Source organism: Hirundo rustica, chromosome 15, assembly GCF_015227805.2.
Source record: "Hirundo rustica isolate bHirRus1 chromosome 15, bHirRus1.pri.v3, whole genome shotgun sequence".
NCBI lineage: Eukaryota > Metazoa > Chordata > Aves > Passeriformes > Hirundinidae > Hirundo > Hirundo rustica.
This window is the reverse complement of record NC_053464.1, coordinates 1706165-1730718: the sequence shown is the minus strand read 5'-3', so window position 1 is coordinate 1730718 and position 24554 is coordinate 1706165. Positions and strand designations below refer to the sequence as shown.

General features: G+C 53.1%; 1 protein-coding gene across 1 annotated transcript; it reads left to right on the top strand.

Annotated features, from left to right (window-relative positions):
- The first annotated feature begins 107 nt into the window (after nucleotides 1–107).
- CFAP70 (cilia and flagella associated protein 70) lies at nucleotides 108–24211 on the top strand. Its single transcript, XM_058422628.1, has 27 exons — nucleotides 108–184; nucleotides 1015–1129; nucleotides 3335–3521; nucleotides 3815–3910; nucleotides 4236–4315; nucleotides 5347–5520; nucleotides 5913–6095; nucleotides 6509–6600; nucleotides 7641–7740; nucleotides 8762–8896; nucleotides 10395–10529; nucleotides 11602–11693; nucleotides 13322–13382; nucleotides 14577–14768; nucleotides 15361–15492; nucleotides 16325–16450; nucleotides 16967–17100; nucleotides 17195–17310; nucleotides 17461–17616; nucleotides 18508–18585; nucleotides 19272–19357; nucleotides 20095–20247; nucleotides 21570–21731; nucleotides 21901–21990; nucleotides 22958–23059; nucleotides 23861–23908; nucleotides 24100–24211. The coding sequence occupies exons 2-27, from the start codon at nucleotides 1019–1021 to the stop codon at nucleotides 24178–24180; spliced, it is 3102 nt and encodes a 1033-aa protein (XP_058278611.1). The 5' UTR covers nucleotides 108–184; nucleotides 1015–1018; the 3' UTR covers nucleotides 24181–24211.
- The last annotated feature ends 343 nt before the right edge of the window (nucleotides 24212–24554 follow it).

The following is a 24554-nucleotide window of genomic DNA, read 5'->3' as shown; positions in this document are numbered from 1 at the left end:
ATGGCGGCGGCCGCGGCCTCACGGGCACGCCCCCGACACGCGGGGCTGGGCCGGGGTCCCGCGAGGTTTCGGGGGCCTGCGGGAGCAGCCGCGTCGCTGTGGTGACGGGACGCGAGCCCTCCGCCGAGGCCGGGAAGCCGCAGGTTCGAGCCCCGGCGCCGCACGGTGTCCCGGCGCGCTCCCGGTGAGGGGTTGCAGGATCCCCCCGGGGGCGGAAGGGCCTCCAGAACTGTCGGTGAGGGCCTACAGGATCATTCGGGGGAGGAGAGCTTCCAGGCCCGTGGGTGAAGGGCTGCAGGAGCCCTCAGGTCAGCAGAGCATCTAGACCTGTGGGTCAGGGGCTGAAGGTCGGGAAGACCCTCGGGACCGTCGGTGAGGGGCTGCAGGACCATTCTGGGGCAGGAGAACCGCCAGGCCCGTTGGAGAGGGGCTGCTGGAGACCCCCGGGTTGGGAAGACTCCCGGGACCGTCGGTGAGGGGCTGCAGGACCACACCAGGGTGAGGGGAGCCCCGGGCCCATCAATGCTGCCCTGAGGGGGCTGCCAGGCCCTGGGGGTGTGAGGTGAGGCGGCCGTGGGGTCCCTGGGGAGCCCTGAGGGGTCCACGAACCTGGGGAGCAGATGGAGCCAGGTCCCCATGGCATTTGGGAGCCCTGAGGGGACGGGCTGGTGGCTGCTGGCCTTTGGCCCATGGTGTCACCTTTAACTTAAAAAGGGAGTAGAAGAGAGCCAGGGATGTACTGGGAGCTGAGAGCAGCCTGGCACAACAAACCTTTCCTGGGAGCTGCAGCTGGGTGAAGCTTACAGAGATAGATAATTTTCATATTACATTTTTCCCAGTCCTCCCCCTGCACCTCGTGAGGGATTCGTCACTGCCAAAGCCCTGTGCTTTCAATGGTGTTTTGACAGCCAAGCCCTGAATAGCACTTGCAACCAGCACTGCTGTGTCCTGCAGACGTATCTGGGAGAGGAATGGAGCAGTTTCATGTTTCTTTCCTCATTCTTTCTCCTGCAGAGCCATGGAGGTCCCTGCGGGGATGACTGCTGGGAGGGAGCCCGCTGCCGCAGCTCTTCACAGTGTGTCACAGCCAATACCAGTACATATCACAGTCATGAATGCACATGGCCTGGTAAAGTTCTGAAAATATCTCTACTAATTTAATAAACAAGACCAGAGCGATTCTGTGTGCACAAGGATCCCCTGTGAGGGCAGGTGGGGGATGGTAAGGCTAAAGGAAGGAATGGTGGGGGTATCAGAGGTTCAACAATGCCACACTGAGGCTTCCTCCTCCCTGCTGAGGAGTTCACACAGAGGAGAAAGCTTGTGAGGCACACAAATTGGGGAACACACCTCCCTAGCAGCAGGCCAGAGGTACTGGGGTGAAATGTACCACTCTGCCTCCTCTAACTGTATGGAAATGGCAGGTTTTTTTAAGCAGAAGACAGCAAAAATGTGATCAGTGAGACAAAAACCTGTGAAAGGACACCTTGGGTGTAAAGCCAGATTTTCATCCCAGCTCCAGCTGTTTAAATCATACTGAAAGCAATAGGGTGGCTCCGGTCTTAAAAAGGCAATGAATCCAGTTCAAGGCTATGAGCTGGTGCCAATCAAACCACCACTGCTGTGATTTCCATGTGATGCACCCAGATGTCCCTAAAGTCTTCCAGAGGAACTGGCATTTGGGGGGGAATGTGGAGGAGCAGCTCAGCTCCTGCTTTAAGCAGAAAAAATGCAAATCCTTGCTTCTGCTCCAGCAGTAGACAGAAAAAGCAATCCAAAAGCATCTGCTTGAGGCTTTCACGTTGTAGTATTGAAGTACCTCTTACACTGATGGATTCAGCAAACAGCAGCTTAGGTGAGGTATGAGGTGAGAGGAGGATAAACAATGCTGGGAAGAAAAGACTCCTGGATTGATTGCATCTGGAATGTTGCTTTGTGGTTCTGATTGCTCCACCGTGAGAAAGGGCTGTACAAAAGGGAGGAGGGGTTACAAAAGGGCAATAATCACAGCAACAAAATGAAAAAAAAAAAAAAAAAAAAAAAGTACGGCTGTAAGAATGTGGAATCCACTTCTAGCTATAAGTGTGGAATCTGCTTAATTAGAGGCAACTTAGAGAAGGATGAGAGAGGAGTCTTGGATAATTAATGGTACAGGGAAAGGTTAATTGGATTCTTCTGTTTAGCCATTCATAGGATGTATGCTCAAGGAGACAGTGAGAAGGGCTGAAAATTAAAACCAAGTGAAAGAGATCTCTTTGTGTAAGAACCAGCATGGAACTAATTACCCCAGTGACAGGGAGAAAGGGAGCTGAGGGCAGGTTAGCTATCCCTGTGGCTCAGCACTAAGGAAAAGCTGGGTTTGGGTACAATGGTCATTGTGTTCAGCCACTTCTCTGTGGATTGAGAACTAAACTGTGTTTCTGCTGCCCAACGCTTCCTCTGCTGTGGAGGTGCCCAGTTGCTGCCCATGTGGGTCCCCACTGCCATGTGCTGTGCCCTCACTGTCCCTCTCCAGCCCTGTTTAAGCCCCTCTGTTTAGACATTTGAAAATCAAAGTAAAATCTGAATCTCCTCATTTCTGATTAAAGCAAGTGGTGTGAAGGTGGTGTAACAGTAAATTGCAGAGCTCCCAAAGCACTTGCTGGAGCCCTTCCTTTGATTTCACAGAATCATTTAGGTTGGAAAAGGCTTCTAAGACCATCAAGTCCAACCTATAACCCAGCGCTGCCAAAGACACCACTAAAGCATATTTTACATGTCTTTTAAATACTTGCAGGGATGGGAACTCCCCCACTTCCAGAGGAACCTGTGCCAGTGCCTGACTGCCCTTACAGTGAGGAAATTTTCCCTAATATCCAACCTAAACCTCCCCTGGCACAACTTGAGGCTGTTTTCTCTTGTCCATTTCAGGACATTCTGCACCACAGGACATCCACAGGTGTCCTGTGAGCTCATCCCTGTAGCTCAGGAGCTGCTTTCTTAGGAGACAGCAAAGGTCTCAAGCTTCCTGGAAACACAAAAATATCACTGGAGTATTTTGGTATTTGTTTTAGATGTGTCTTTCCGGAAGTGAAGCCCGAACCTCTCTATCTCCCCTCCCACAGCTCCTGATAATCTTTGGGGCATCACAGCATGGTGAAACAGGAAATTTCCCTCCTAAAGACAGGGAGTGGTGAGGTCTCAATGTGGCCAAGCTCTGCTCCTCTTCCCCATTCCTGTGGTGGAGCAGACCCCCACAAGTGAGCCCTGTCCTGACCCGAGCTGCTGCCAGAGGAACTCCGATCCAGGGATGCTGCCACAGAGCCAGCTTCTCACTGAGCTCTCTTTTTGACAGAATACTCTCAAAAGCAATGTGCTGATTACGTTGGTGCGTGTGGAGTACAACGGAGCAGTCCTGGGAGACTCCTCCAAAACTGGTGTCCTGCCAGATGGGACAGCAGAATACGACTTCAGCACCAGCTTTGAGTGCAGCCCTGATGGGCCCAACTCCTTGGATGTCCTTGTGCAGAAACCACTGCTCTGTAAGTAGCTGGTGCCAGATCTCCCACCTTGGAGCTGGGTGCTGTTGCTGCAGGAGTCACTGGTTCAGGAATAGCACTTCAGCAGCGGTGGTGGGAGGCTCTCAGCGCTTCTTGTCCATCTCTGCCAGCTGGAAGAATCCCCTTACATGTTGGCCCGTGCTTCTTTGGCTTTGCTGTGCTTGTCAGCCTTGGGAGGTGAAGAGGAGCATGTGCCAGAGCTCACACAGACCCTCCCTGGTGCCTGACCTGCTGGTCCAAGGGATTCTGCCAGCTCCTCTCTTTTTTCTCCCTAGTGACAGTGCTAGAAGTGGCGTCAAAGGAGAAGAAAAAACCAGAAAAAATCACTCCTCTTGGCCAAGCTGTGGTGGACCTTCTACCTCTGCTGCAAGGTACTACACAGAATTCCACAGCCTCTGTGACCACTCCTTGCTCCCTGGCACTTTCTGATCTCTCCTTATGGGCCCCTGACTCCAGTTTATCTCCTTTGGACCAAGTGACCTTCATAGCTCTGCAAAATCTGTCTCAGCGGGGAGAAAGGGTAGCTCAGCATTCAGAATTAGACAATGATCTTGTCTCATGTAAGGTGTCCCTGCCCATGGCAGGGGGCTGGAACAAGATGATCTTAAAGGTCCCTTCCAACCCAAATAATTCCATGACTATGATTCTTTGCGGAGGGTCTCACTTCAGGCTGTTCTCATTCCTGTTTCTTCCCAGGAGATCGGTCACTGAAGGTCTTTGCTCCTTTGTATGCAGTGTCTGCCTCCCCATCAGAGATGCTTCACCCCGAGGCCACGGTATGTGGAATTTGGAACTGTTCCTTCCCTCATTCAGCTCTCTGCTGCTTTTTAATGGGAGAGAGAACATGACTCAGCTGCCTGGCTCATCACGGATGTGGTACAGCCCTATATGTTACAGGCTTGGAGGCCTTTCCCGCTCCCTCTGACGTCTGTCCTTACTTCCCTCTGATAGGTGAGGTTGTGCTGGGAATTGTTAATGTGTGCAGCTACCCAATTGCTCTGCAAAAAACAACAAAGATTGAAAGCACAGTGCTGAAAACCCCCCAAAAGGCAATGGCAGGGTCACCTGCCCAGCTTTATTAGCCTGTCTTTCTGCAGATAAAATGTCTGAGTCCATTATTGTACAAATTCTCACTGCCTTTCCTGCAAGATTCATTCAGCAGGTTGCAAAGTACCCAGCGACTAAAACAGGGAATGAAGTATGAGGCTGGGAAAACGTGTCCAGTTTTGCTCCTGAGCCTGCCTGCAGTGAGCACCGGGAGCGAACTGGAGGGGTGGATATCCCATTAACAGCTCTGTGTTTAAGAGGAGCTCACCGTGAGCAAGGTGGGGGGGCACTCATTAGGGAGGATAGGTTGTAAATGCTGACCAGCTGGTTTTCCCTCACACGCCATCCATCCAGGGCTGGGACAGGTAATTAAAGGCTGCACACAGAGCATGGAGATAGGGCAGAGGCAAAGCTGTGGCTTTCTGAATCACCAGGGGAAAAGCATCATTTTCCACCCTTGATGTTCTTTCTCTGTGGCTCCTTTCATGAGACCCTGCCTCTTTTTCCACAGCTCATTCTGAGAGACCCTTGGGGCATGTGCCATACCTCAGCCAGGCTGTGATTTAAACAAACAAATACCACAATTGAGTCAAATTGGTCCTGAAATTCCTTTCCTGTGCTGGGCTGTTTTCTTTTACATCTGAGATGAGGCACAAGATAACATTATATGTTCTGGCCTTGGGTTTCTGCTTGCTTCTCCCTAAGAGCAGGCAAGTTATAATTGTCTGTTTACTGGCTCAACTTTATCTTTGTCTCACAGAGTAGCCTTGAAGTGACAGTGAGCACCAAAGAGCTCCTGCTCTCTGCCACCCAGCTCTCAAGTGGGAACCTCCTGAGCATCACGCTGGAGGCAGCTTATTCTGTCCCTGACACCTTTACTGCTGACGCCCAGCAAAACTACATGGTTTGCTTGCAAATACCAGCAGCTGGCGAGGTGAGAATGGCCCAGGCACAGTGACAGGAGCTTTGGCTGGGTTTGGGTTGTTCTCCCACCCCGTGGAACAAGTGTCCAGGCACGTGGGGTGCACAGCTTCCGTGCCTGTGCACCAGCAGCCTTTGTTGGGAGGGCTAAGAGTCTCTGTGGCGTGATGTGTTTCTTTAACACAAACAAAGGTCTGTTTGGAAAGATTTGGATTCAAACTGGCAGGGTTTTTTCCACGTGGCTCTTTATTTTTATTCTGTCCTTTGTATGCGTGTGGTGGAGCGCATTTTCTAAGCCAGGCACCCTCTACTGTTGCTTTGCTTTGTTATCCCAGCTTGGAGCAGCTGGCTCTTGCTCCTGCTCCTGTCAGAAATGCAAATCCTTGGTTTCTCACGTCTCTCTAGAAAGAATTGCCATTGCTCTTCAAGAACGGTATCCTGAAGGCTGCTGGTAACAAAGAACCATTGCCCCGGCCCAAACACTGGCCCCTTGGCCCCATCCTGGCCCCTGGTGTTCTGAACATACCCAACTCCTTCATTGTTGGTGGGCCCTATGAGGATGAGGATGGAGAGCTCACCAAAAGCGAGGTGAGGAAGGACTGCCAAGTTTAGAGGAGAACCAGGAGGGACTGAGAGACTTGATATGAGAGGGAGGTGGGTGGTCACTCTGCCGTGTCCAGCACAGAGGTGGTTCCCCTGGGACAGCAGACATGCTGACTCACTGCTGGAGACATCCCAAGGGAGAAAGTGGCAGGTCTGGTCCCAGAAAACACCCGCACTGAGCTGCTGGGCTGGGAGCTGTGTTATCTCCTGTGAGGCAGGCACTAAACGCTGATGGTGTCTGCAGAAAAGGCTGTCGGCCTCTCTGCAGGGCCGGCCTGGCTATGGGCACTTGGACACCTCTGTCTGACTCACATCCTCTCCTGGGGACACTTCTGAGGATGATGCAGGCTGTGGAGGCTTTGCCTGTCCTGCCTTTGACTGCACACTCTTTCTCACAGGACAGGGAATTCAGGATCCAGGCTGAGAGCACAAAGAGAATCGTGTGGGACATGGAAAGGCGCTGTTTCCTGGACGCTGCTGCAGTGGCCATGTAAGGGACCTGAGCACCCCAGAACATGCTCAGAATGGCCTGAGGCAAAGAGCTGCAGCATGCAGGTGCTCTTGGACCACTGAGGGGTCAAGCTGTGGCTCTGTCTCACCTCCCATGGCTGCTGTGGCTGTCTCTCGGCCACAGGTGTTCCCCTGAGCAAGGACACAGCTCTTGAAGTGCCTTGAACTGCTGGCAGCAGCTTTGTTCTGTTGTGGTGGGAGAAGATGAATTGGCTGGAGCTGCTGTCTCCAGGCCACAAATGCTCTCTTCTGCTGCCAGCAGCTGGGGCTGGGGGCTGGGGGCTCCATAGCTTGAAAGAAGGGGCAGCAGTTATGATGAGCAGACATGGAGTGGAGTGGCGTGCACAGCTCTCCTCTGAGCTGCTAATTAAGTTTTTTACTGAATCCCAAATACATTCAAACCTTTCGCTCCATGTGGGCACTCTTCATTTGCTTTTTTATTGGATAAGTGTTGCCTTTAGCAGCTCCAGATACGCTCGAGATCAGGATGAGTGTTCCATTTATCTTTGAATCCTGCTATTTTCTGGCCTCAGCTGCATCATGGCTGTGCATTTCACAGCCGAATTATTCCTTGTGAAGAAATACTCACTTCTATCTTATTTGATTTTTTAAATTCTCTTCCCTACACATCCATCCACCTGCCTGCTCGTGTCAGTCACCAGCCACATTGAATGCAAGCTCAGGATCCACTTGCTCTGTACAATTCAGGTTTTATACCAAAGTTAATCACATTCCCTCTTACTTATTTCTGAAGTAACTGGGGAGAGAGAAAACCCAGTGTGTTACTCTCACAGTTGTTTTAAAGCTGGCTATGCCATAAATGCACACAGCAGTGGGCAGAGGAGAAAATGTTCTCAGCCTGTCCCAAATCACAGTGTTCCCATGACCTGAGGGTGTTTGCTGAGGGAATAGGATGAAGCAAACCCAAGAGGTGCTGCTGGGGCTCGAAGGAGGGTGGTGGGGCTCTCCAGCTGGGTTTCTGCATCTCCTCAGTGCATCCTGCATCTGCTTTGTGCCCAGCCTGAAGAGGCGCATTGCTGAGCACCGCTACTGGCCCGTGGAGCTCTGCAGGATGTCCATGGCCTCAGCTGGCAAAGGGAAACCCAGCAAAATTGACAAGGTAAAAGTGGGATCTGGCTTGTGGAGTAGCATTGCGTTATCAGGCATTTTCCTCTTGAGGCCTTTGTGATAGAAAATCAGCCCTGAAGCTGCCAAAGTGAGCCACAGAGCCGGAGGCTTCGTGAATAATTGGCTTTATGGGGCTGTTAAATAGATACAGGGTCATATTTTTTCCTTATAGCTCTCACTGATGGTCTGTGGTAGCTTATTGGAAACGGGACTGGGAGAGGGCGGTTTTTAAAATCACAGAATAGTTTGAGTTGGAAGGGACCCCAGACTCCATCTCCTTCCAACCCCCTGCCACAGGCTGGGACACTTTCCACTAGACCAGGTCGCTCAGAGGCTTGTCCAGCCTGGCTTTGAAGAGAATTAAAAGTACTTGACTGAGCTGATCTTTGGCCAGTGGGGTTTTGGAACAGCTTGAAGAAGTTCATGCATTCTTTATCAGGCTGTAAGTTATGCTTTTGCACCTAAACCAGGGTGGTTTAAACAGAGAAATGGCCCCTTAGAGAACGGTTCTGCTCCTGGCAGCTGGTTGTGTGAGAGCTCCTAATCTATCCCAGGGCAAAGCCATATAAGTTGGTGTAAATCCCTTTCAGCACTCAGCAGTGCCAGGATTTTGCAGCTCTGATGATGATCCTTCTAGCCAGGCCTCCCACACCTCCTGAGCCACTTGGTTTCTGCCCAACCTGAGATGCACAGCTCTGGTAGGGTCACCTGGATTTCCAACCACACAGCTGATAATCTTCCAGCTGTATCTCAACAAGACCATCCTGAGGAACAGCAGAGTGCAGGAATTAGAGAGAAGAGCTGCCCCACAGGGATTGGGATAAAATTAATATTCTACATATGGAATGACTCCAGTGTATTCATCCAGGTTGTCTCGGCCGCGTGCCAGTGACAGAACCACGGTCTCATCAGGTGCATCAGTGTGGCCTCCTCTTAATGAGATTGGTGACCTTGTTCCCTTAAGGAGAATAACAGTCTGTTCAGGATCTCAGTCCCTTGCTCTGTGTTTCCAGGGAGATGAGGACAAGCAGATTGCCTTCCATGGCGTGGCATATGTCAACATGATGCATTTGCTGTGCCCTGGGGTGAGGCAGATCCGAGGGGCCTTCCGTGTCTTTAACTACCAGAACAGCGAGGTGTTTGAGAAGGTGAGAGCAGCAGGCTCTGCTCCAGCTCTGCAGCTGGGTTTGCACTGAGGGGCTGGGAGCAGGGACAGTGGACAGAGGGTGTTGGGGAGCAGGCAGGGTGGACTGTGCTACTTGGAGCTGAGTGCTCTGAACCTTGAGTGCCCTTCTGGTGATGGAGAAAAGTAATGATAGAAGATTTCAGGTGCAGATTTCTCCAAGGCAGGGGATTTCTGTGGGGGGTGAGCAGGTCTGGAGGCTGAGAGAGGCTTTGAATCTCACTCTACTCCCCTCCCTCCTATGCAAGCATGCTCCACTCTCCCCAGTCTGGAACATGAGCAAAGGAACTGTGTTGCTGGGAAGAGCAAACAGTGGCTTTAAAAGGATTGCGTTACCCCCAGCAACCACCAAAAAAGCTGTCACTGGAGCTCTTTCAGCTCTAGCTCACCGAGGTTTATTTGTCTTTGCATTTTCTCCTCTCTGTTACTAAGAGTGACAGTTACATCTCCATTTTCCCACAGTCTATCCCTCCTGGAACAGGCCTGAGCTTGTTTCAGGAGGACAGATGTACAGCCTGGTTTTAGCACCCATGTTCCCTGTGGGACTGTGGTCCAGGTGCAGGGGCTGGGTGAATTCCAGCCCCTCTCCTGCCTCCCTGCTCCCTGCTGCAGAGCTGGGCTGCGCATGAGTGTGTCTGCTGGGCATGAGTGTGTCTGCTGGGCATGAGTGTGTTTGCTGGGCTCTGCTTCCCTGCCATGAATAATGACCCCTTGGCTGCATGGTGCTGCTTGTCCTGTGCCATTTATCTGTCACAACTGAAGTCCTTCTCATTCCCCAGATGCTTTGGGTTGCCTCTTGGTCTAAGGAGTTTCCCTACGGCTGCTCCATCCTCTCCCCAGGATCCCCATAACTCTTGCTAGCCCAGTTCCTGTAAGCAGGACGTGTGGGAGGAAACAGCCTGTCTAGGTGGTCAAACACTGTGTAAACACACAGTCTGACAAACCTGTTCCTTACAATTCTTTGGTGTGTGTCAGGGGAGCTGCTCCACACCAGAAAATGATCTGGGAGCCAAGAGATGCTGTCAGGCAAGTGGGGACCCCCAAAAATGTGTGGAGCAAGTCTGGTGAGAGAAGCCAGATGCATCCAGCAGCCTCATCACCAGGCAAGTCCATAGCTGTGAGGCAGGTCTGGGGTCCCACCAGGAATTCAGGATCATGGATCTGGGTTCTAGCATGTTCACCACATTTCTCAGGCAAGGATCAAGGGCCAGTCCTCAGTGAAAACACAGCTCTGAGGGAAGATGGAGATCCCCACTGAGTCTCATAGTCTAACCTGATGCTTCACAGGATCAGAGCTGGCCTGGAGCACCAGCAGCTGAACTCTAGGAGGAGAGAATGAGATTACAAAACCTCTTAATGCATTTAAGACCCTGACAATGTGTTTTGTGATGAGAGAGGTTAAGGCAAAGGAATGAGGAAACTTGCTTTGTCCCTTGATTCTCTCTGTTGCCTCTATTTTTCAGACCAAATTTCAGCACAGTGTTTTCCGGGATCACAGGTCACAGCTCAGTCTGGTCAGGGAAGGGTTTGGGACCTCTCCTGTTTCCAAAGCTGCTCCCAGTAAGGCTCTGAAGGAAGAGAAAGATTTCAGTGCAACGGTAAGGCCTAGGGAGGCACATGGCACCATGTTTCTGTGTCAAGGAAGTTGGGACACGCAGGAACCAGGGATGGATGCTGTGTTGCCTCAGCCAACTGAGAAATACTCATTATCTCAGACTCATAGAATCTCCTCAACATGAAGGGATCCACAAGGATCATTAGCCCAGCTCCTGGCCATGCACGGCCACCCCAACAATCCCACCCTGTGCCTGACAGTGTTGTCCAAACACTCCTGGAGCTCCGGTAGCCTTGGGGTCGTGACAGTGCCCAACCACGCTCTGGGGGAAGAATCTTTCCCTGGTATCCAGCCTAAGCCATCCCTGGCACAGCTCCAGCCATCACCTCAGGTCCTGTCACTGGTCACAGAGAGCAGAGTTTGGAGCTGCTCCTTGTAAGGAAGCTGCAGCTTTCCCTTATCTGAAATCGTAGGACGTGCTGCCTGGACAAATGTACCATCTCACACCCTGAACTTGCAAATATTTGAGATTTATTGAGTCTGAAACAAGAGACTTTTTCCTAATAGTTACTCAACCCATCCAAAACCCAATAGTCAGATGTCACTGGAGAATCTGAAGATGTCACAAATCTCAACCTTGAAGGATGGGTAATTATGTCTCTCCAAAGAGAAGGAGAGACTGTGCAGCATCACTATGCTGGTGTCTCACACCTTTTGCACAATTAAATTCCTCAAGAGTGTGTGGGACAGGGGATGTTTTACTTAGATGCAGTCCCAGAGTTCTTCCAGTGACGTCCACCTGGAAAGCAGACTGGCACTGGGCTAGTAGGTCTCTGTAAACTGTCAGGCATTTGTTTAAATTATCCCTTCATATTCTGGCTTCTTCCTCTGGAATGTACATTCATTCTGCGGGCACATTGATCATCTGGGCTCTCTCCTTTTCCCTAGCCTGGTTTCTCGAGCTGGATTTTGCTGCTGTAACTCATTCCGAGGGTGGGTTATAAAACAAGCTGGATCTCTGCAGTTTGGAGATCTGTGGCTGTGTGCTGAGTATTTCACTGTGCCAGCACTGGCTGCAGACAGCCTGACACAGGGAGCAATGTTTATCTCCACAGCAGTACAGCGAGGCAGGAACGTTCCTGGTGATGGAGATAAAGCTGGACAGGCCCTTGGTCCCAAAGCGGCTGCGGGAGGAGCTCGTCCAGCGGTGCGTGAGGATGGCTGTGGGGCTGACAGCTCCTCTCTGCTGGGTGGAGAGAGGCTTGCACAGCAAACCCCCCTTGGAATACTCCATAAAGAGGGCCTGAGACAAAGCCCACAGGAATCAGGGGGAGGATTTGGCCAGACTGCTTTAAACGTGGCATCTGGTGTGTTGGGAAAGCACTTGTTCATCCCAGCTGGCATCTCCCTGCCATTCCTCTCAAAACAAGAGACACCAGAGACGCACAACAGTGTCTGTGTTCCTGTCTGGGCTTTGTTTCCCTCTAATCCCCATGTGCTTGCCTCTTGCATGTGATGTTCAGTGGCTTGGTCAGTTCTGGCCACCAGCGTGGACTGCCCTGGGTAATGCTGCTGTTGCTTCACCAGAGCATTCTCTCATTTTTAGCTTTTCAGAAGTTTTCTCACAATGAAACCCATTCCTTAGCTTTTATGTTCGTTTTCATGTCATTCTGCTGCAGAGCTGCTCTTTCATCTCTGCTGCTTTGAGACTTCCAGTTCCTGTCCAGTGGCAGCCCTGCTGTGTTATGGGTTAGAAAGGCATAAAACATCTAGTTTATGGAATAAAAAAATAGAAAATGCATCAGATTAATAAGGTATAAGAGGTGCAGGTTGATGTCTCTCTCAAACAGAAATATCATCCATTCATTGAAGGTATGTGTGTTGTCGTCACTGCTCCCTGCTGTCTTCCAGGAGGAACAGGCTGAGGAAGGCGAACCCCTCTCAGAAAAGAGCTTTTCCTGGCCTGTTTTATACATTACTATTCTTCTGCAGTGTGTGTGGATTCAGTGTAACTCCTTCTTGCTCACCTGCTTGTGTGCACCTGAAGGAGGCCTTGGCTTGGGGTGATGGATCGTGTTCTGAGGGCTGAGGCTGTTCTGGTGTCCAGCAAGCAGGAAATGTTGAAAAAAAAATTAAATTAATTAAGCGTGGTTTGGCACCAGGGATTTTAATTCCAGAATCCCCAAATGATCCAGTTTGCAAGGGACCCCTGAAAGGTCACCTGGTCCAACATTCATGTTCACACAGGACTCCCCAGAGCACGTTTACTCTGTGTCCAGATGGGTTTTGGATATATCCAGGGAAGGAGACTCCACAGAGAATCCTGCTCCAGTGCTCAGCCACCTCACCTTAATAAAGCCGTAGTTAAAAATATGTTAATCCTAATGAAAGGTCATTGTAACTCCAGCAGAAGCCCAGGCAAGGCTGTGTGGTGTCTGGGGGTCTGAGCTTGGTGTCGGGGCTCGATGTGTGACCAAGGGATGAGGTACCACAGCCAAACCAAACGACGTTAGAGCTGATGGATCAGGTGGTCCAGGATGTTTAGTGACCAAATTCTACAGAGCTTTCCTCGGGCTGCTTCCTTCCTTCCACCTGTCCTGCAGAACCAGGAGCTCCAAGATACAGCTCTGCTGCTGCAGGAGAGCACTGTGGGTTCGCAGTAATGTTAACCCTGTCATGACAAGCCACAACCATCAGTTGTAGGGACCTGTTCTCTCTTGTTCTGACACTTCAGGATTGCTCCCAGGTGCCTGTGAGGTGTCTCACGGACACGATGGCAGGGTGGAGCCCTCCCTGGCAGGGGATCTGCTGATCTTCCCTCTGCTCTCATGACAGGGTCAAGGAGATGATTCCTCCCCACCCTGCGCTGCCCCGCCGGATGGAAGGAGCCAAGAAGGTACGTGTGGGAGCCTGTGCCTTGCCACCATTCTGCCACCCCACCCTGCCCTCATCCCTCTCACACAACAGAGTCTTCATTCTCAGCCCACAGCAACATGGGGATGAGGTTTGAAAGGACAAGGGTGCGGGGCCACAAAGGTGTTGAAGTGTCTAGAAGGGAATAGGGCAATATGAGGAGTGGTGAGGTCACTTGGAATGTCCAGCCTGGAGAAGAGATACTGAGGGTAGAGCTCACTGGGGTCTGCAGCTTCCTCACAAGGGCCAGCTTCAATCTCTGCTGTCTGTGACCAGTGACAGGACCCAAGGGAACAGCTGGAGCTGTGCCAGGGGAGGTTCCAATGGATATTAGGAAAAGAGAGGCTGGGCACTGCCCAGGCTCCTCAGGGAACGGGCACAGCCCCAAGGCTGCCAGAGCTGCAGGAGTGTTTGGACAACGCTCTCAGGGATGCTCAGGGTGGGATTGTTGGGGTGACTGTGCAGGGCCAGGAGTTGGACTCGATCCTTGTGGATCCCTTCCAATTCAACATATTCTATGAAATACACAGAAAAGGAAACTCCTGTATCTGTGTTATCTCCACAGCAGTGTGCCTTGGGAACCCATTCATCACTTGTGTTCACATCCATTCAAAGGGAAGTGTTGAAGAGATGGAGGAAAGGGAGGGAAGGCAGCCATGGGGGGATGTTTGGAAGGAAATGGGATGCTGGGAAAAGAGGTTACCAGGACCTTACACTTATATCCTAGGCAGTCCCAGCAGTCTCAGACCAGCCCTTGTGCTTCATCGGACTCAGACAAACCTGAACAGATTCAGCCCTGACCTTTCTCAGGTCACCAAGAATTTTTGAGGATCAAGATTATGGAGATTACAGGTTCTGCTGAAGAGGGCTGGCTGTGGGTTTCAAGGCTCCCAGTAAATGAGATATATTTTACTCACAGCCAATTATATTGCTATAGAAGAGATAGCAGTGACTGGAATACTGGGTTGTGATGGAAAATCCTAGCAGGAAGGAGCTCTTTCATGTTTACCTGCAGATATTTTCTCAGCCCTCAGGCATGGACAGGAAAGGATGTGTGACAGACTAATTGAGACTTGAGTCAGGTGGAGTTAATGGGAGGCGTGGGCTGTGGCAAATCAAATACATATCAAGGTTGATTGCATAAGTGGCTTGTGAAATAAATTTATTTCTTTCCTAGGCAGTGGAAGATTATCACAAATGTGTCACCAGTGTTGCTGTTGCCATCCTGAGGGAATACCACGAGCTTTTTGGGAAGCAGCTGCCTGACCAGGGAACCCTAGACCACGAAACCCTGGAGAAACAAAAGCATCAGCTCAACTACGAGCTCAATACCTCTGGGAAATATTTTGCTTTTAAGGAACAGCTTAAGGTGAAGACTCCTTTGTGCTTTTTGCCTTCCTACTTGTCTTGTCCTGACAGTTTCTCAGTGAGGAACATGGTGGTAACTCAGGATGATGTGTGGTGCTCCAGAATCCTTTCCTACCACCTGGAGCTGTTGCAGTGGGCACTGAGAGGACAGGATTCCCTTGTAATGGAGCAGGCACCAAGCTGCTTTGGTCCCACACCACGAGAACACTTCCTATCAATGGGAGCTACTCACATCCTTTTGCCCCATGCTCAAAACCTGTGAAAGGCAAAGCTGGCTGCTCTCACATTCCCAGTCTGCCCTGGCAGGGAAAGGAGGGTCCATTCCCTCAGCTGCTCAGCCTCAGCCACACTCTTCCTGGAGACCACTCTCTGTCCTGAGGAGATGAGCCATCCACATGCTGTCCCTAGAGGCTGTGTCAGGGAGGAGGGAAAGAAAATCCCCCTTGCTTGCCTTTTTTTGCTTTTATCACTAGCGGGCTGGATTTATTTCTTAGAACGAAGCTGGAGCTTCAGGCTCTGTCTCTGTTGGATTACAGAGCTGGTAGGGGGTACGGGAGGGAACCTGCCTTGTCCAATATCCCTTGTCCCCACAGTATTCTGTGGTGAAGATTGTGAGAGAGAAATATCTGAAGACCACGGCCTTTGAGACCAAGGAGCAGCTCCAGGCATTCCTCAGTGAGCTCTACATTTACCTTGTGGACCACATGCACATTGCTCTGAACAAGGTAGGGGGAAATCTGGGTGACTCGGGCCATGGCTTCACCGTGGGTCCAAGGCAGGTGAAGGACTTTTGCCTTCAAGACAGAAGCAAGCTCATGCTTTCATCTGCTGGAGTTGTCACATGTGGCCCTTGAGCCACACTCGAGGCAGGGATCCAGTGCCTTTGTATCCCACTGCTCAAAATCCTGATGGTGGGATAGGTGTGAGATGCCACTGGTAAAGCTGCTGTAGCTGGCACACAGCTACAGGTGAGGTTGGTTTGGCAGAGCAGGAGCTGGGGTCACCAGTGAGTGGCCCCACTGAGTTTTGTCATCACCTTGATCTAGGGAATGCTGTGAATAATCATAGGATTATGATTATTCCAACCACAGGTTTGGGTTGGAAGGGACCTTAAAGCTTATCCCATCCCACCCCCTGCCATGGACAGGGACACCTCCCGCTGTCCCAGGTTGCTCCAAACCCCATCCAACCTGGCCTTGGGCACTTCCAGGGATCCAGGGGCAGCCACAGCTGCTCTGGGCACCCTGTGCCAGGGCCTCTCACAGAACAATTCCTTTCCAATATTTAACCCTGCCCTCTGGCAGTGGGAAGCCCTTCCACCTCATTCCCCCCATCATGTCCTTGTAAAAATTGACATTGCCCTGTGCCTGTGTGGCAGAGGTACCTGGGAATGGCAGGAATATGTCCCACCACAGAGCAGCTTGCCCTTCCCAGTGCCCAGCCCCAGCCATACTGGTCTGTGCTGTGTGCAGCGCTGGCGTGGGACCTGCTGCCATACTGGGATCACACAAACCACTCCTCCCTTCCCAGGGCTAACACCGTCTCCTTCCCTACCAGCTCCTGTCTGAGGAAGATGTTTCTGCTGCCCCTCCATCCTGCACGACCAGGAAGCAGCTCTTGCTCTTTGCTCGTGAAGCTGAAGCCAACAAGGATTTCAAGCTGGCCTCTCTCTTCTACAAGCAGGTAAGGGAGCCCCTTACCAGCAGTTCTTTCCTGCCATCCGCTGGGTGGGCTGGCACAGCACAGCATCACAGTGGGGCCACTGCTCACAGCTCAGCCAGCCCCGGCTGTGGTGGAGGGAGGAAGGAGCTGAGCGTCACCAGGATACTCAGCCTGAATGGGAGGGATTTCCCAGGGAGATGCTGCTCTCTGCAGGATGTGAGGATGTCCCTGGCCAGGTCACAGAGGACTCCAGCCTCGAAGCCAGGGGACATGGGATGTGCTGGGTCAGTTCTGGGGACACTGGGCCCTGGGAGGCATCAGCTGGAGCTGGAAGACACGTGTTAGGTGAGAAGGCTTAGAGGAAGTGGGCTTCCAGCACGATCCCATTTTGGGGACACCCTTGCATGTGATAGACGAGGGTTTGATTCCCGCTCAGCTGGGCTGGGGCGGCCAGGGGAGTGGTGGTCATTCCAGAATTGCCTCCCCAGTCCATGGCATGTGTTGAGCCTGACTCCAGTGATGATCTCTGTTGTCCAGAGAATAGCTCGGGACCAGCTCAGCGTCCAGTCCTGGCTGGACTATGCAGCCTTCTGCCTCCTGCATGAGGACGCCACCAAAGCCCAGGAATGCTTGCAGCAGGCCCTTTGTCTGGACCCCCATCACATCCAAAGGTGCTGAGTGCTCCTGGTGGGCGGGGAGGGTGGGGAGTGTATCCCCCACACCACTGCCAGGGCTGCAAGGCTGACTGCTCTGCCCCTGCCCCAGCTTGCTGCTCTCTGGGATTGTGGCTGTCAAGCTGCAGCACTATGAAGAGGCAGAGATCTTCTTTGAGGATGCCTGCTGCTTGGAGCCATCCAGCATTATAGCCTGGACCCTCTCAGGTACAAAACCAGTCTGGTGCTCAGGGTATTCCTGTAGAGCCAAGCATTCTTCCTGCCCCCAGTCATCTTCTCCCTGCTCCAAGCTGAGGACTAAGGGGAGGATTTTGCTTCCTTTGGGTGTCTGCTGATGCTGCTCTGTCTCTCTCACAGGTTTGTTTTATGAGCTGCAGAATAATTATATTCAGGCAGAAAGGAACTTCCGTGAAGCTAAGAAGCTCCTGCGAGCACAGCTTGAAGAGGAGAGGAGACTCCTTGAGGCTGCTGAGGGAGAAGGGAAGAAGCCCAGTTCTCCCAGAACAGACTCAGGTAACAGGCAAACCCAGGAGCTGCCCTGACACCAGCAAGGAGGGGCTTGGAGCTGTGTGGTGAACAGTGGAAGGAGAGGAGAGGTTTTAAGAGAAGTACAAAGGGTGAAGGTAGAAGATGTGCACTGTGAGCTAGAACAGAATTCCATGGAAGCTGTCACTGTGAGTTCCCAACACAGCTCGGGAAGCTCTGCCTCACCAACCCAAAGGACAAACCAGCTGCTTGGCAGTGACCCTGAGGCCAAGACTTCCTCTGGAGCCCCTCTGAGTCCAGCCTGAGCTGAGTTCCAAATATTTGGCCAGGCTGCAGGAAATGCTGACTGGCTTTATTTTTATCGTTATCACCACTCATGCCCAGTGCCTCAGGCAGGCAGGCTCGTGACACATGCGGGGTTTTGTCTCTTCTGATTATGAGGAAAGGGATATTCATAGAATCATGGCATGACTAAGGCTGGAAAGGACCTCCAAGATCATCGAGTCCAACTGTTAACAGCACTGCTGTGTTCATCACTAGCCCATGTCCCCAGCTGCCACACCCACGTGGCTTTTGAACACTTCCAGGGAACACCACTGCCCTGGACAGCTGTGCCAGGGCCTGACCACCCTTTCTGTGATTAAATGTTTTGCTGTCACAGAACACAGACCTCCCTGGTGCAACTTGAGGCTGCTTCCTCTCATCCTGCCTCATTTATACTTGTTTCTGGCTTCACGTGGTAAACTTGTGCTCAAAACCCCAGCTCCAGGTATTGTCGCCTGCAAGGAAATTTCTTTCCAGCTTTGAAAACCTGATAAATCTTATATATATATATGTATTTATATATTTTTAAAATCATGTTCTAAAGTGGGAAGTTTATGGCTTTCCACCTAATGGTTGTTGGGGGTTTCATTCTAGAGAAGTTTCCAGATGGCTCCGCTGACAAACCACCAGAGGCCATGGAAGGTGCTACAGCAATGCAGGAAGCCCCAAAAGGTTTGGGAATGGGAGAGCTGGGAGATGGTCCTGTGGGAATGGTGAAGAGTAATGTGGGAGCAATGAGCCATGGTTCACATGATGCCAAGGCCTGTTGTGTCTCCTGAGCTGGGGAATCTGCAGGCAAAGCACGTTCACTCTTGATTTTCAGAGCAGCACATGTCAGGATGGACAGCCAGCAGGTGAATGCAGCTCTCTCCCTCATGTCACTGCACCCTGCACCCTCCTTTTCTTCCTCCTGAGATGCCAGCTCCTAAAGTGTCCCTGGGGATCCCCCTGGTTGTGTGGTGTGGGATCTGCTTCCTCCACAGCCCCAGTGGTGGTGGAAATGGCAGTGCTGGATGCCCCAGGGCCCCCTGGTCGGTTTGGGGAGGCAGGAGCCTCACTGTAGTTGTTCTCTGACAAGCATCATTCATAAATTTCCACCTTTTTTTCCCCTGGGTTTGGGCTGGAAAATCAGTGGGTGAAGAGCGTAATTTCTTTTCAGATCTTGTAAAAAACTTAAGCCCTTCAGAAAGGAATGCTGAGTTAACCTCTGCTTCAGCCTCCCCTGCCACCTCCTGGGTTTTGCTCCATGTTGCAGGGATTTTTCTATCCCCACTAGGATATCAGGTCCTGCTTTGGCTCCAGAAATAAAAAAACCCACTTTGGGACTGACAGAGACACATTTACACATTTTCTTGCAGCATGTCCTGCTCCAGGACCTCAGCCACCTCCCTGCACAATCTTCATGAAGACAGTGGAATTCCTGATGAAAGTCAATGCTGTCCGGGTCAGTTTAACAGGGAGTGCAGGAGTGGGAAGGGAGGTCGGTTTATTCCCAAAGAGCTCCAGCCAGCCTTTCTTGGCCTCAGGGAATGAGCCGTGGCTACTCCAGAGGCCGAGCACAAGAGGGAGCAAAGCCACCACTGCCCAGAGATGCAGAAGTGTGGCCAGGCAGAGTATTGAGCCCACAGTGCTGGCTGTGGACACGCAGTCCAGCACTGCCTGCTGCAGAGGGGCCAGCTCCGAAATGTACAGGCTGCCCTTCCCTGTGCATTCAGAGATGGGATCCATGATTGTGATTCTTCCAAGATGCCTGAGCTCCTTTGATTCAGACACTTGTGTATGTTGGAGTGATTTTTGTATCAACTGTGGAATGTGCCTGTGCCATCAAGTCATCTCTGGGACCTCTCTGGTTGCCACGTTGTGCTGCCTGCCTAAATTTGACATGGCAGAAAGAACTGCTTAAAGCAAAACACAACTCACTGGAATCCTGGAATGGTTTGGTTTGGAAGGGAACTGGAAGTTCATCTCATTTCAACCCCCTGCTATAGGCAGAGACACCTTCCACTAGCCCAGGGACACCTTCCACTAGACCAACATTCAAAAGAGGGGAGAAAGAATTTTCCTTTGTGTTTTCTGTTTGTGGAAGTCAGAAAGGTGTCAGTCAGCTCTCCTGCCCTGTCCTGCTGGGGTGTCCATGGTGTCCCTGCTCCCCTAACCACCACCTGTGCTGTTCCTCCCCAGTTTGTTGACAAGGCACTGGCCCACGAGCTGCTGAGCCTTCAGGGAGGCCCCACCTGTGCCTACTACCTGGCACTGGCCTGGACCTACCTGCTGCAGGAAGACTTCCCCAGATGTGAGGAATGTCTGTGCGAGGCCGTTCAGCTCGACCCCGTGGTAATTCCTGTGCAGTCCCAGTGTGTGTGAACCCAGAGCCCCTGCTTCATTTCCACTTCATTCATTCATTCCAGCGCTAGTCCAAAGCACTTCAGTGGGAAGGCAGTCACACCGGGCTGTGGCTGCAGCACTGCTCTTGGTTAGCCCATTGTCACAGCCTCCTGTCACTCCCTGCACAGGCAGGCAGCATCTCGGAGCCTGTCTCTGCCTTTCCCTCTGCAGCATCTGCCTTTCTTTCCTCTCTGAAAAGAGAAAGGATCAGGTATATCCTGATCCTCTCTCGCTGGGTGGGGGAGTCGAGTTCTGTTTCATGACAAACAAGGTTCTATTGAGCTCTCTGCAAGGAAGGTGGCTTTGGGGAGGCAGGTTGAAAGGAAGGCAGGGGGAAGATGACACCTGGGAATGTGGTGTGCAGGCAGGACACTGGGCAGGGAGCTGGACGGGGATCCCATTGCTGGTGTCCTGCAGGCAGCCTGCTGACCTTAACTCTCTCCATAAACCCTGCCCTGATATCACAGAATCATGGAATTGTTTAGGCTGGAAAAGCCCTCTAAGATCAGCAAAACCAACCATTCCCCAGCACCACCATGTTTGCAATTAAACAATGTCCTCAGGTGCCACATCCACACAGCTTTTAAATCCCTCCAGAGATGGTGACTCCCCCACTGCTCTGGGCAGCTGTGCCAGTGCCTGACCACCATTTCAGTGAAGTTTTCCCAATATCCAATCTGAACCTGTCTTGGCACAGCTTGAGGCCTTTTCCCCTTGTCCTGTTCCTGTTCCCTGGGAGCAGAGCCCGACCCCGCCTCCTGTCCCCTCCTGTCAGGGAGCTGTGCAGAGCCACAAGGGCCCCCTGAGCCTCCTTTTCTCCAGGCTGAGCCCCTTTCCCAGCTCCCTCAGCCTCTCCTGGTGCTCCAGCCCCTTCCCCAGCTCTGTTCCCTTCCCTGCACCCTTCCCCAGCCCCTCAGTGTCCTCCCACAATTGAGGGGCACACAACTGGACACAGAGCATCACCAGCGCCCAGCACAGAGCCACAAGCAGTGCCCTGCTCCTGCCCATGCCATGGCTGACACATGGGCTGCTTGCCCACCTGTGCACACCTGGCTCTGCTTCAGCCACTGCCAACCAGCACCCCCAGGTCCTTCCTTCCCCCCAGGCAGCCTTCAGCCATGCAATCCCCAGCCTGGAGCACTGCACAGGGAGTTGTTGTGATAACACAACTAAACACAGCTCAGCTCCTCCTTTCTGCTGCTTGCAGTGTCCCAGCCCCCTTCTCAGGTGTTCCTCCCATCCATGTCTCACTCCTGGTTTTTGGTGCACAGAATCCAAATGTCTGGGCTCAGAAAGGGCACCTGTGCTACCTGCAGAAGGACTTTGACAATGCCAAGGAGTGCTACGAGCGAGTCATCAGCTTTGTGGAGGATGCCATGGATATCCACTTTGTCTACCTGCGCCTGGGCTCCATCTACCTGGAAGAAAAAGAGGTGAGGAGCCAGCAGGGCTGTGGAGGGGGTGTTACCACAAAACACATCCCTCCTCCAGCAGCAGTGGGGACAGGGGGTGTCTGAGCCCCATGGAAGCAGGCTGTTTGGCAAGGCCCTGATTGTGGAGTGATGTGATGATGCAGGGGGATGTCTGTCTCTCTCCTGGCAGTATGGCCGGGCCAAGCAGATCTTCCTGCTCGCCTGTGACAACTCTGCCACCTGTCTCACCTGGCTGGGCGTGGGCATCGCTTGCTACAGGGTGAGTGCAGCTGCCTTCATGTCCTCTGGGTGTCACTTGGTGGCATGGGACACAGGGCTGGCTTTTGCTGGATCCCCTTGTTTAAAGCGACTCCTGGCTGCCTGTGAGCCAGTGCCCCCAAGGGCCATCGTGTCCTGTGTGCTGTGACAGCCCCAGTGTGGCACCTGGGTGGTGTCACCTTCAGTCCCTGCTCTGGGAACAGCCACCCCTTCCCCACATCCCAGCTCCTGCCAGCATCTCCTTCCTCAGGGTCATGGCAAACAATCTGGGCTCTGCTCCGAGTTCCTGCCTGCACATGACCTGCATGTCACCACCAGGGCACTGAGTGGGATGTCAGCAGGGAGGAATTTCGGTGCTTTTCCTGTCCAAGGGAATCCAGCAATTCTGAGGGGCTGCCAAGAACACCCAGCCACCAGCAGTGCAGGGAGGGACATCTCCCCAAGCGACACCTTGCCAGGTTCCCCCAAGGGAGTTTGGCTGAGGAAGCAATCAGGGAAGGAATTTGAACTTCTGTTTCCTCCTTGGCCAAATGTTTACCTCCTGGGAGGCTGTGGAATCAAATCGAGGAGGTGAGTGGTGACCTGGGCACCAGCTACCCAGAGCTGCTGCAGAGCAGGAATAGGGAGCAGGAACACAGCCACATTCCCTCATGGAGCTGCATCACTCAGTTCCTGGAGTTGAAGGGGTTTGTGCTGCTTTCCTTACAGCTGGAGGCTAATTTAGAACTAGTGTGTGATCTCACGGTGCTCAGCAGTGGGAAGCTCCTGCTCCAGGCTGGAGATCTGGATGATCTGGCACTGAGGATAACTCCTTGTCTGTGCCCTAAATCCTTTCCCCCACATTTCTCTCAGGGAAGCCCTCCTAGGAACTTCTGTTGCACTTCTGTTAGAGCAATGCCTGTTCAGTTGGGAAGCCCTTTCTGCCTGCTCTCTGTCATTTGTCCATGCCTCTCCTTCTCTCCCTCAAGCTGGAAGAGATGCTGGAAGCAGAAAGTGCACTCTCTGAAGCCAATGCCCTAAATAACACCAACGCTGAAGTGTGGGGATATCTCACCCTCATCTGCCTGCAGGCGAGTGCCCAGCCCCTCCAGCCTGATGGAGTGGGGGTTTATGGGGGGGTTATGGGGCTGGGGTGCGTTGGCATCTACTCATGAACCTGAAGAGCTGGTGTAGAACTCTGTGGTAAAAAGTCTGGGGGCTGTGCTCAGGGAAAGCTCAGGCAAAGCTCAGGGAAAGCTGTGCTTGGATGGCAGAAGCAGCACCCTGAGGCGCTGAGTGCCCCAGGGCATGTCCTCCCTGCTGAGCTTCTTACAGATGTCATTCAGGGAGATCCCATGGCTTTCCTGGGGTGCTGAGACACCCAAAATCCTGGGGTCAGCATTGGGCCCCTCATGAACACCCAAAATCCTGGGGTCAGCATTGGGCCCCTCATGGCAAGACAGACATTGTGGGGCTGGAGCATGTCCAGGGAAGGGAACAGAGCTGGGAAGGGGCTGGAGCACCAGGAGAGGCTGAGGGAGCTGGGAAAGGGGCTCAGCCTGGAGAAAAGGAGGCTCAGGGGGCCCTTGTGGCTCTGCACAGCTCCCTGACAGGAGGGGACAGCCGGGGGGGTCGGGCTCTGCTCCCATGGAACAGGGACAGGAGGAGAGGGAATGGCCTTAAGCAGTGCCAGGGGAGGTTTAGGTTGGATACTGGGAAAATTTTTTCGTAAGAGGGTGGTCAGGCCCTGGTACAGCTGCGCAGGGCAGTGGTGGGGTCACCATCCCTGGCGGGATTTAAAAGCCGTGTGGATGTGGGAATGGGTGGATTTGATGGTCTCAGGGGTCTTTTCCTGCCTAACCCACGATTTGCTCCCCGGTGCTGTGTTGCAGGGTGGGCGGCAGCGGGAGGCAGAGCAGTGCTACAAATACTCGGTCAAGGTTCGTGTCCGTGCCCTGCGAGCCGGGCGGGGCTGCAGGCAGCACGAACCCCTCACCCTGCTCCCTGCCCAGCCGGGTGTGCGGGGGTGGCGCGGGATGATGCCCGTCCCGCCGGTGTCGCAGCCGAGCCGCCGAACAGCCCCTCCACCTCCCGCGCAGCCCGGCCCTGACCCCGCTCCCCTTGCCCGCAGCTCGGCCTGCAGAACGACGCGCTGCTGGGGGAGATCCGCGCCGCCCAGCACCGCTTCGGCTTCGGCGACCCTTCGTTCTGATCCCACATAAAGTCACATGAAGTCACCTCGCCCCGAGCGCTCGGGCCCGGCTCTGTCACGACCGTGTCGCGACCGCGGGGCGGGGCGGGGGCGCGCTCAGAGCCCGGGGGGCGGGGTTGGGGGGGGCGGGGCGTGACCACGTGACAGGGGGTAGCGCGCCGCTGATTGGCTGCGGCCGCGCGGGACGGTTGAGCCGGCGGCGCGCGCCATGGCGGCAGGTGGGGGTGGCGCGGGGGGCGCGGGGATGGGAGAGGGGACGCGGGGTGATGGGGATGTGACCGGGGATGGGGGGGCATGGGGGGCATGGGGGCGTCACCGAGCACGGGGGAGGCACGGCGTAGTGGCGGTGCTCCCGGGGAGCGGGGAACCCAGCC

Excerpts from the sequence above, each read along its gene's own strand:
- CFAP70 (XM_058422628.1), top strand. The coding sequence starts at position 1,019 with ATGGAGGTCCCTGCGGGGATGACTGCTGGGAGGGAGCCCGCTGCCGCA. Across the intron at positions 3,911-4,235 it reads CCTTCTACCTCTGCTGCAAG|GAGATCGGTCACTGAAGGTC; the intron begins GTACTACACAGA and ends GTTTCTTCCCAG. Across the intron at positions 10,530-11,601 it reads AGAAAGATTTCAGTGCAACG|CAGTACAGCGAGGCAGGAAC; the intron begins GTAAGGCCTAGG and ends TTATCTCCACAG.